This window comes from Podarcis melisellensis, assembly GCF_964234715.1.
Source record: "Podarcis melisellensis genome assembly, chromosome: 1".
NCBI classification, from domain to species: domain Eukaryota; kingdom Metazoa; phylum Chordata; class Lepidosauria; order Squamata; family Lacertidae; genus Podarcis; species Podarcis melisellensis.
In genome coordinates, this window is record NC_138528.1 from 47,808,377 (window position 1) to 47,820,879 (window position 12,503).

Genomic DNA, 12,503 nt, shown 5'->3' on the forward strand with positions numbered 1-12,503 from the left:
ATTTAACCAAGGAACCAGTTTGACTGGTTCACCAGGTTTCCTCTTGTAGAGTATAACGTCACAGACGAAAAATCGCAGGCCTGCAAGAGATCCACAGATATCATCCAGACTCATCTCCCAAACCAGTAGCAATATTGTTTCTTCAGATTTTTGCTTAATTGGTGATATATATTTTTCATTTAAAGGGATTTTTTACCATGCTCTTCCGTCAAAAAGGCTCGCTCGGTGTCTTAGAAAGGAAAGTCTTTGTTCTCTGGCATAGAATCTGAGGGTGCCCCCAGATTATTTTGTGGGAAAGGAGTCAAGCGCATTCTGGAACTTTAGAATTCTACAGTCTAAATCCAGCTGCTTGTTGTTGTTATATTTTTAAACAGACTTTTTGTGGTTTGGAAAGTGATGTGGGAATGCATGAGCCAGAGGAGAAGGTTAAAGGACAGAATCACAGAATTGTAGAGTCGGGAGGAATGATGAGGGTCCTCTATTCCAACCCCTGTAAGCAGGAATCTTTTGCCCAATGTGGGGTTCAAATCCACGACCCTGACATTAATAGTCTCATGCTCTAGCATCTGAGCTGCCCAGAGGAGCAGGCCAAGAGAAAACCTCTATACATACCAAAGTAACATTTACGGCTACGCTCTCTTATGTTTTAGGAAGTGGTTTGCAGGAGGAGTATGCACATCAACCGCTCGGCTGGATGGAAAGGTGGCCGTGGTCACAGGGGCTAACACTGGCATAGGGAAGGAAACTGCCAAGGACCTCGCACAAAGAGGCAAGTTGTCTGTCCCATTCATCACCCACCACATGCCACTCAACCATACCAAATTGAGTGGGACATCTCTGAATTACAGAAGCCATCCTGTTTTTTAGTCCAGTAATTTGCTGTGAGTCAGCTGGCTTGTGCCAGACCAAAAGACACTCTTTTTTTGTTTTTGTTTTTTGTTTGTTTGTTTCATGCTCTCCTACAAATTGGCTCTCTCACACCAGAGCGCTGGACCAAAAGACACTGGCTCCCACGAGAGCACCCCTATTTTCATCAGATGGATGTTGCAGAGATTGCCACCATCAGGGTTTAAATGAATAAAGGCTGCCTTAACCATTTTTAAGTGAACAAGCAAATATATAAGTGCCTTAACTCTTTCCTTAAACAGAGGGGTTCTGGTTCATAGGATTTATTTTCATTTTTTAAAGGAAATTCACTGAATTACATAAGCCCCCTGAAGGAGAGGAGGCATGTTGTTGTTTTTTTAAAAAAAACACATGCCACAAGGGCTCTGCAATAGCAGCTGCACTTTAATATGTAAGCTGCCATATCTGTTTTAACTATATATTTCCCCTTTGGCTCTAAAAGCATACTTGGCATACCGTGTAGTTCTTAGCCACACTTCTCTGTATTCACTTTTTCTATACAATAAATAATTTTAGAAACCTCTATCATGCCACTTTCCTTAGGCTGCAACCTTACACACTTACCTGGAAGTAAGTCCAATTGAAGCAAATGGTCATTACTGCTGAGTAGACCTGTCTAGGAGTACACAGTTGTTGCTTTAAAAGGCCAAACAATGTGATCCACATGTAATTCTTTACCACAGGGATGAGGAGCCAGTGGCCTTCCAGATGTTGCTGGACTTCCACTACTCCTCAGCATGGCCAGTGGTCAGGGGTGATGAGAGCTGTAGTCCAGCCCTTCTGAATGTGCCCTCATTGGTGGAATGAACATTTGACTGCGTCCCATTGGAACTGCAGTCTCGAGATATTTAATTAACCATGGTTTAGCGTTATATCTGAATACAGCCATTACATTTGGGGTAAGGGGGGTGTATTTATTACTATAAATGTATGTATTCTGTCCCCTAAAATAACTTTAACCAAAGGTAATTTCCATTTTTAGAAATACATTCAAGTGTATTTTTCTTGAACATAGTAATGGGTAATTAGACAAGGGCAACTACTTCAAATGCTTGAGGTGAGCTTAAAAAAGCTGAGTATTACTCCCCTCCCACAAAGATTCACAATTTATTGCTGCCTATAACATCTGCTGGCAAAAGGGCTTTTACATATATTTATATTCACATATTCATATTGTAGAATTTTTATATTATTTTATATTTTGTTCCATTAAAAGAAATTAGTCTAGAAAGACAGGACCAAGTTTAGAAACAGCTTGTTTGCCTTATTCCTCTTTTCTATTAATTTCCCTTTTGAAGGTGGTCGTGTCATCCTTGCCTGCAGAGATATAGCAAAAGGGGAAGCAGCAGCCCGTGAAATTATAGCCGAAACAGGGAATCAACAAGTTATTGTGAAAAAACTGGACCTGTCTGATAGCAAATCTATACGGGCATTTGCAGAAGATTTCCTAAAAGGTATGACTGACTAAAAGTTGGCACCTGTGTAGTTACTGCATAGTTTAATTACTAGGTGGTCCTGGTCCTAGAGATAATCTGTATGGAGTCAAAATTTTAATAGACTTTGTTTAAAATAGAGAGGCATTTGTCTGGCTTCCCTATGTGTTCTTTAAACCAGGGATCAATAACCATTTTAGACCAGGGGGCACATTTTGAATTTTGAGAGAGTGCTGACTGCTCCAGTCACAAAATTGCTGTACAGTAATGGGGGCCATGGCTTAACACAATATGGCTGCCATAGCATAACACAAAAGAAAAGAGAGAACAGTCATTGCTGATTTTCCACCCTTACCCCACCCTTGGACATCCTCATGCTTAGCACAGGAAGTCATCTATGTCCTGCTGGTCCTGATTGTAGTGACACAGCTGTTAAAGGCAAAAGATTCCTGTTTTCTCCATTTCAAAACAAAGCGAAGGCTGACATCCTGTAGCCGTTTACCTGGTGTTATAAGTGACAAAACTGCTCCTTTCCCCTTATGGGGTACCCAAGAGCCCATATAGAGTCCTTTTGTAGGTTCTCTGTCAGTAGGAGAAAATTACAGAGACCAGCCAGAGAATATTGAGAAGCAAAGCAGCTAGTAAGCCTGATCTTTATTGACTGTTGCAACAGGGTGCTCCCCCACCCACAGGAGAGAGGAGAAGGACCCAGAACAAAGGTGTGTCCGCCCTTATATAGACATTTTAAACTGCCCGTCCCGGAGTCCAAGACCACCCCCAGAAACATCATACATACATCACAGAAGGGGTGTAGCCCAAGACCACCCCCCAGATACATCATACCTACATCACAGAAAAGGTGGTCTACAACAAACCTGAGTGCGTTGTTTATCTCCTGGCAAGTTACCTGATTGCATTATCTGGGTTTTGGCCACTCTTTTTTTATTTGTTGTTGTTGTTGTTTAGTCGTTTAGTCGTGTCAGACTCTTCGTGACCCCGTGGACCAGAGCACGCCAGGCACTCCTGTCTTCCACTGCCTCCTGCAGTTTGGTCAGACTCATGTTTGTGGCTTCGAGAACACCATCCAACCATCTCGTCCTCTGTCGTCCCCTTCTCCTTCTACCCTCAATCTTTCCCAACATCAGGGTCTTTTCCAGAGAGTCTTCTCTTCTCATGAGGTGGCCAAAGTATTGGAGCCTCAGCTTCACGATCTGTTCTTCCAGTGAGCACTCAGGGCTGATTTCCTTAAGAATGGATGCATTTGATCTTCTTGCAGCCCCTGGGACTCTCAAGAGTCTTCTCCAGCACCATAATTCAAAAGCATCAATTCTTCGGCAATCAGCCTTCTTTAGGGTCCAGCTCTCACTTCCATACATCACTACTGGGAAAACCATGGCTTTAACTATACATATCTTTGTTGGCAAGGTGATGTCTCTGCTTTTTAAGATGCTGTCTAGGTTTGCCATCGCCTTTCTTCCAAGGAGCAGGCGTCTTTTAATTTCGTGGCTGCTGTCACCATCTGCAGTGATCATGGAGCCCAAGAAAGTAAAATCTCTCACTGCCTCTATTTCTTCCCCTTCTATTTTCCAAGAGGTGATGGGCCCAGTGGCCATGATCTTCGTTTTTTTGATGTTGAGCTTCAGACCATATTTTGCGCTCTCCTCTTTCACCCTCATTAAAAGGTTCTTTAATTCCTCTTCACTTTCTGCCACCAAGGTTGTGTCATCTGCATATCTGAGGTTGTTGATATTTCTTCCGGCGATCTTAATTCCGGCTTGGGATTCATTCAGCCCAGCCTTTTGCATGATGAATTCTGCATATAAGTTAAATAAGCAGGGAGACAATATACAGCCTTGCCGTACTCCCTTCCCAATTTTGAACCAATCAGTTGTTCCATATCCAGTTCTAACTGTAGCTTCTTGTCCTACATAGAGATTTCTCAGGAGACAGATGAGGTGATCAGGCACTCCCATTTCTTTAAGAACTTGCCATAGTTTGCTGTGGTCGACACAGTCAAAGGCTTTTGCATAGTCAATGAAGCAGAAGTAGATGTTTTTCTGGAACTCTCTAGCTTTCTCCATAATCCAGCGCATGTTTGCAATTTGGTCCCTGCTTCCTCTGCCCCTTCGAAATCCAGCTTGCACTTCTGGGAGTTCTCGGTCCACATGTTGCTTAAGCCTGCCTTGTAGAATTTTAAGCATAACCTTGCTAGCGTGTGAAATGAGTGCAATTGTGCGGTAGTTGGAGCATTCTTTGGCACTGCCCTTCTTTGGGATTGGGATGTAGACTGATCTTCTCCAATCCTCTAGCCACTGCTGAGTTTTCTAAATTTGCTGGCATATTGAGTGTAGCACCTTAACAGCATCATCGTTTAAAATTTTAAATAGTTCAGCTGGAATATCATCACTTCCACTGGCCTTGTTATTAGCAGTGCTTTCTAAGGCCCATTTGACTTCACTCTCCAGGATGTCTGGCTCAAGGTCAGCAACCACACTACCTGGGGTATACGAGACATCCATTTCTTTCTGGTATAGTTCTGTATTCTTGCCACCACTTCTTGATGTCTTCTGCTTCTGTTAGGTCCTTTCCACTTTTGTCTTTTATTATGGTAATCTTTGTATGAAATTTTCCTTTCATATCTCCAATTTTCTTGAACAGATGATTTTTGACCACATCCAACTTACCCAGGTTCATGGTTCTTACATTCCAGGTTCCTATCTAATATTTTTCTTTACAGCATTGGACTTTCCTTTCGCTTCCAGGCATATCCACAACTGAGCGTCCTTTCGGCTTTGGCCCAGTTGCTTCATCAGCTCTGAAACTACTTGTACTTGTACTTGTACTTGTACTTCTACTTGCTCTTCCTCAGTAGCATGTTGGATGCCTTCCGACCTGAGGGGCTCATCTTCCAGCGTCATAACTTTTATATGCCTGTTGTCTTTGTCCATGGAGTTTTCTTGGCAGGGATACTGGAGTGGCTTGCCGGTTCCTGCTCCAGGTGGATCATGTTTGGTCAAAACTCTCCACTATGACCTGTCCATCTTGGATGGCCCTGCACGGCATAGCTCATAGCTTCTCTGAGTTATTCAAGCCCCTTCACCACAGCAAGGCAGTGATCCATGAAGGGGCTTTTGTTATTATAACTACTTAATTCCTGAATCTAGGTCACAGCTCACACCCTGTTCATATCTTGAATGTGCCCTTAAGACAGGATTTGTGAGGACAGGATTTGTGAGGAAAGAGACATGGGGAAGGTTTCTCACTTTGACCTTGCAGAGAAATATTTGAGGTCAATTTGTTCAGGACCTTGTCTATGGGGTTTCAGACGTGTGGTTTATATATACAGTTATCGAACATTATTTATTTTATATATGACCTAATTTTTTTTATAACACTGGGAATAACTCCCACTGAACACAGAGACATCTGAAGTAGAAATGTATCCCATTATACTGGAAATTAACAATGCTGTGAATTCTTAATAAGTACTTGGACATTAGCTTCTGCACAGCAGGAGACATGCCTGAGCCTTTTTGCAAATTTCACATTTTGTATTTGTCATTTGTGGAGGGAATTACCGGTATTTAACACCAACCTGCATTTATTGTGTAGCATTTACAGAAGCGGGTGGCGCTGTGGGTAAAACCTCAGCGCCTAGGACTTGCCGATCGTCAGGTCGGCGGTTCGAATCCCCGCGGCGGGGTGCACTCCCGTTGCTCGGTCCCAGCGCCTGCCAACCTAGCAGTTCGAAAGCACCCCCGGGTGCAAGTAGATAAATAGGGACCGCTTACCAGCGGGAAGGTAAACGGCGTTTCTGTGTGCTGCGCTGGCTCGCCAGATGCAGCTTGTCACGCTGGCCTCGTGACCCGGAAGTGTCTGCGGACAGCGCTGGCTCCCGGCCTCTAGAGTGAGATGAGCGCACAACCCTAGAGTCTGTCAAGACTGGCCCGTACGGGCAGGGGTACCTTTACCTATTTACAGAAAATAACTTTTAGCAGGTACCTGATCTTGAATGAGTCCACTACAGAAAAGACGTGTCCTAGTTGCTAGGGAAAAAGAAGTTCAACCTATAGAGATTCCAAGAACTGCTAGAAAATAAGACAGAAGCAGGAAAAGTACAGTAAAGGGGAGGGGTAAACAGAAACTTTTAATGACCTCAGGGATTTCTATTGCCTGGTATCCAAACAACTTACTTTACAGTCACCACATTGACTTTACTAATTGGCCTAAAAACACTGGCAGGTGGGAGCAGCTAAGCCAATTCATTTCACAGAAATCACTTAGAAGGGAATCTGCACATTTTGCTTCATAACTAACTTTCTAAGAGGGCTAGAGACTTAATTTTTTAAATAGAAGCTTAGAGTCTAAGGAACCCGCCTGAGGGCACCAAAGAAGGCCTTGTGCCTGCTTGGCGATCTCCACTTTAAACCTTCCATGACAATGTTCTTGTATTTAAGAGGAGCTAACCTTTTGCTTGGAAGCTTTCCCTTGAACCTTTCTGGCACTTTGAAGCAGGAGATGGATCATTCCACAGCTTCCATTTGAATTTTGAGATGTCTTATATAAAACACCTGGCAATGTTAACTGCCAGAGACATGGTAGATGGACCTTAGGTATGACCCAGAATAGCTATTCTTATAATTGACTCATTGCACTCTTGGGCACTCTGATTAAAAGGATGATATGCTTTTGAGTAAACACATTTAAGCATGTATGCTGCATTTTGCCTGAAAGGGTAATAATATGTTTTTGTGTGTGTGTATGTGTGTGTGTGTAGGAATGACTGTTCAGCTCCTTAGATATAATAAACCCTGCTAATGATAGTAGTGTTCTATCCAAAACATGTGTCACTCAGAATGGACACAGGGTATATTATATATTTAGCTAACAATGAGTGTTTAGAGATAATTTTTAAATAAATAATAGTCCATGAAGTTGGACTACTACAATTGCCAAAACCCATTCAAAATGGGTATGTATGCACTCAGATACTTGAGCAATAAGGATACATATAATATTCACTGGAAATTAGTCTGAGGTAATAGGCCATTCATACAATCCATTTCTTTCCCACTAGTGCTTCCATTTATTTATTTATCCTGTCACGTGGTCCAACAGGTGGTGGTATCTCACTATTTACCTAAACTAGTAGGAGATCTTGGCAAGAACCATCAACCCTCTGACTGATAGAAGTTTGAATTCCCTCCACCGGTCGGTCCTGTTGGGTAAACTGTAAAGTTTTTCTGTAGACTGAGTAACACAGTCTAATATTTCATCACTTAGTATTTGCTAATTATTTTAATCAATTTACTATACTGTACTTCCTTGTTCCCAACATATACATTCACAGTAACCTTAAATCATAGAATTGTAGCGTTCAAAGGGATCATGCGGGTGATCTAGTCCAACCCCTGGAAAGCAGGAATGTCAAATAAAGGATCCATGACAGATAGGTGGCCATGTAACCAAATGCTAGTTATGATAAGAGCCTTGCTCCTTAAAACATCTCAATCTTCTTGTCTTTGGTATTTTCTGCTTAATACCCCATTATTTCCTGTAGAGGAGAAGAAGCTCCATATCCTCATTAACAATGCAGGAGTGATGATGGTTCCCTATTCCAAGACTGCTGATGGTTTTGAAATGCATATTGGAGTCAATCACCTTGGTAAGATCATGAGACATTGATGTGATAAATGGATATATTACCTGGCTTCTCTTTATTCCTGTATTTGTAAACCTGAATTTAGACAGGAAAAGCATAGAGACAGGCGTTGTTGAGGGTAACACCATGAGGATTACACAAATTAAATTTGAACGCAAAAAGTTATAGACACACTGTAAACTCCAGTATGGACAGGCCCCAAGTCACAGTCCCCTGGAGATTTAATTAAATTATTTATACTGTGCCCATCTTGGTTGAATTTCATATATTCATTTGAACTAACCAGCCAATTTTTTGGTTATCTATTTCTAGTTGATTTATAGTACAGTAAAATTAATGTCATTTTGTTTGATTTTAAAAAAAACATAAAGTGTTTACATTATTGTGAGTACTATTTTTGTTCTAAAGCTTAGTTTTACATTATACACATGTGTGCCCATAAACTCTAGAAAAAGGTAAAGGTAAAGGACCCCTGACAGTTACTGTAAGTCCAGTCATAGACGACTCTGGGGTTGCGGCGCTCATCTCGCTTTACAGGCTGAGGGAGCAGACGTTTGTCCTCAGACAGTTTTTCCAGGTCATGTGGCCAGCATGACTAAGCCGCTTCTGGCGAAACCAGAGCAGTGCACGGAAATGCTGTTTACCTTCCTACCGGAGCGGTACCTATTTATCTACTTGCACTTTGACATGCCTTTGAACTGCTAGGCTAGCAGGAGCTGGGACCGAGCAACGGGAGCTCACCCTGTCGCGGGGATTTGAACAGCCGACCTTCTGATCGGCAAGCCCAAGGCTCAGTGGTTTACACCACAGCGTCAGCCATGTCCCTAAGCTCTAGTAAATAACTGTAAATCTCCTCTCCCTTTAGGGCATTTTCTCTTAACATTCCTCCTGCTGGACCGTTTGAAAGAGTCAGCCCCAGCTCGGATAGTGAATGTGTCTTCCCACCTCCATGCTGTTTGGCGGATAAACTTCAAGAACCTGCAGGGAGAGAAATACTACAATGGGTTCCTGGCATACTGTCAAAGCAAACTGGCTAATGTTCTGTTTACCAGGGAGCTAGCTGGTAAATTGCAAGGTGAGCTTTAAGAATGAACTGCTAATGGCGCACAACCACTCATATGTACGTATATAATAGGGTTGCCCATAGCCAAAGCCTGGATGTGAGAGGAAGGGGGAAGTCACAGATTACTGAAAGGTTGCACACATGAGAGACACATACATACAATCTCAGCATATTATGGAGGGGCTCATAGCATTAGCACAGCATAGATCTTGCTTCCTCATTTATTTGCTGGCAGCACAGAGGTAAACATGTCTCTTTCCCAGGCGCTGCAGCATCTGCCCGCTTCCCTTCTCACTTGCAAGCAGCTTTCAAGCTCTCGGCTCCTTTGTTGTCCTTTTGCTTGTTTGTCACCTAGATGCAGCTAATTTCAACATAGCTCATTCCTTTGAAGTGAAGCAGAGCACTACAGTGGCTGTCTGGTCTTTGAATTCAAAGAGCTTGCCTGACTGGCTCCCAACCTCCCTCAATCTCGTAACCATAGCTGGGTTGAGAAAAGGTTATGCATCACCACATCACCTCTATGTTTCTCATTGCCCCAGTAAGGAATTTTAAATATTGCACATTGAAAGGGGCCATTGGGCTAACCTGACATGCATTTTGGAGGAGTTGGATGTCTAAATTGTCCTAATATTGTATCATACCCATGCCATTGCCAGTGGCTTCTAATGTTATCTAAATTAAGGGTTTTCAGTGATTTATGAATCCACTTTCTACAGTCTCCAATGCTTCTTTATCCCCAAGGATGTTTCAGCCAAGCCATCTCACTGCTACCTTTCCTCTCAGTTCATACTCAAACTAGCTCTGATAAGTGTTGCTAGTTCCCAAACTGTGCTGGGCATTGCACTTCAAGACTGCGGGGAGAGAGGGAGATCCCCAACCATCAAGACAGATTAACATTCTGTTCATTCCCGCCTCGCCCCCCTAAATATGTAAACCATTCATTTAGTATGCTATAACAGATTTCAATTTAAGAGATGTTAACTTTTTGCTGTTTTATTTATATTTTTGTGTATTTTTAAAAAATGGCTTTGTTAAACCCTCGATACTAATTGAGTGCTGCACAAGGTTCTGTGCATTACAATGATATTGTGTGTATTACAGTGAAAAGGGTGGTCCAATACTAGCTGCCTAGTATTGGGTACAAGGGAACAATGCCTAGTATTGGTACATGGGAACAATATTACTCCTTTCCTTTTGAACCTTTGGATTCATATATTTTGGTTGATATTTCTGCTTTATGTTTTTCTAGGCACTGGAGTTACTGTCAATGCTTTACATCCTGGTGTGGTTGATTCTGAATTGTCGCGTTACTCAAATACGTCAGGAATTTCTAAAGCGCTGTTTCGCTTCACGTTTAAGACACCAAAAGAAGGAGCCCAGACTAGTATTTACTGTGCAGTGGCAAAGGAACTGGAGTCAGTGAGTGGGCAATATTTCAGGTGGGTCTGGGATTGTGATTTGCAGTTGGAATACAGACATCTGGATTCAACACATCTGGATAATTTTTTCTGCGGTAATGCTCAGAGGTGCCCACATCAGACCCAGAAGGCAATATTAAAATGGCACATTGCACATTAAAAGAAAGAGATCACATGCAATAGCTCTAACTTAAAAATAGCAGTGTGGACATGGGTTGTGAGAAGTCTTTGCCTCTGGTACAGCAGACACAGTGCAATTGCTCCTTTGAACTATTAAAGGTAAAGGTAAAGGACCCCTGACAGTTAAGTCCGGTCATGAACGACTCTGGGGTTTTGACGCTCATCTCGCTTTACTGGCTGAGGGATCCGACGTTTGTCCGCAGACAGATTTTCCGGATCATGTGGCCAGCATGACTAAGCCGCTGCTGGCGAAACCAGAGCAGCGCATGGAAACGCCATTTACCTCCCCTGACAGAGTGGTACCTATTTATCTACTTGCACTTTGACGTGCTTTCGAACTGCTAGGTTGGCAGGAGCTGGGACTGAGCAACGCGGGGATTTGTCCTAGGCCCTAGGCTCAGTGGTTTAGACCACAGCGCCACCCGCATCCCATCTTCGAACTATACAGAAGCTATACAGAAATAACAAAGCTATTATCAGGAACATCCAGACAGAACAAAAGCCCTTTTCATACATAGTCAATGGGGGGGGGGTGTCATATACCAAAATTTGCCCCTTACCTTTTCAACAGTGGGCAGGACAGCTTCTTTATCTTGTGAACTGCCCTGAATTTTTTGGATGAAGGGCAGTATATAAATTTAATAAACAACACCAACAATAATTCATTATTATATTTTGTAACTTGAGAAATGACACGCAGCTTTGCTGTCAGTGGGCTGGCCACTAATTCCTTCACCCTCAAATGATTCGGATGCAGCTTCAGTTGGCGGGGAGCAAGCTGCAACAAAGCCATAGTGTCTCTTTATCGGCAACCACCATGTTTTGTGGCAACTGTCTCTGGCACCAATGACTGCAAAAATTAGGCAAAGTGCAGTGCCCCATACAAAAACAATGAAAACATCCCCTTTGTTCAGGAGTTTGAATTTGCTCTGATATGATCACTCAGTTAATAGGTTTGGCTATTCCTCATCTTGCTTGTCAACCCTATTGAATTGTCTGAGACTTACTTCTCAGTAAACATGTATAGGATTGTGCTGCTGGGGTAACCTTAGCCCACTGTTGTCCATAAACCCAATTTGCTATCATATTGATTTGGGAAATACGCTCAATGTTTAATCAGAATTCTGATTCTTTGATGGTTTTGAATGGCTTAACAAATGATTAACAAAGTGCCTAATGAATATTTATTTTTTTCTTTCTACAGTGACTGTAGACCAGCCTGGGTTGCTCCTCAGGCTTGTAACAAAGAGGCCGCAAAAAAACTCTGGCAAGTCAGCTGTGAGCTGATGGGAATCCAGTGGGAGTGAACTGGGATGGGTCTGTGGTTGACATTCATAGACAGAATGTGAAGGCAACCAGAACAAAATAAACTATCCTTATCTTCTCATGTGTAGATGTCAGTGTCTATCAGGCACTTTATAAACATAGATTGTATATTAATAAAATATGTTCCAATCAACACTGAGTTCTACTCTTTGGTGACCTGAAGACAGTGATACTTAGCTGCAAACACATAACTGCTTCCCTGGGGGGGGGGAGGAGTGAATCTACCCTTATTGGTTTGTGATATAACTTTCACATGTAAACCTGTTAGATTGGTTGGATTTTGAGAAATTATCCCTACATAGAGGAGGGCAAAAGCATTATTTTTTTATATGCTGAGTCAGAATCTTCTTCCTTCACTTCACATTGAAAACTCTTTTTAAAAAACCCACAAAACACTGCACGCATTATCTGAAAATGGAAGTCTATAGTCACATCCACACCAAACATTTAAAGCATTTTGACAGTCATGGCTCCCCGCAAATTATCCTAAGAACTGTAGTTTACCCCCCAAGCTA

At 42.4% G+C, this 12,503-nt stretch overlaps 1 protein-coding gene across 1 annotated transcript; it reads left to right on the forward strand.

Annotated features, from left to right (window-relative positions):
• Positions 1 to 2,201: 2,201 nt before the first annotated feature.
• LOC309364734 (retinol dehydrogenase 12-like) lies at positions 2,202 to 12,121 on the forward strand. The gene is made up of 5 exons (XM_081902547.1): positions 2,202 to 2,360; positions 7,900 to 8,004; positions 8,867 to 9,076; positions 10,314 to 10,503; positions 11,867 to 12,121. Exons 2-5 carry the CDS (start codon positions 7,941 to 7,943, stop codon positions 11,967 to 11,969), a joined length of 567 nt encoding a protein of 188 aa, XP_081758673.1. The 5' UTR covers positions 2,202 to 2,360; positions 7,900 to 7,940; the 3' UTR covers positions 11,970 to 12,121.
• The last annotated feature ends 382 nt before the right edge of the window (positions 12,122 to 12,503 follow it).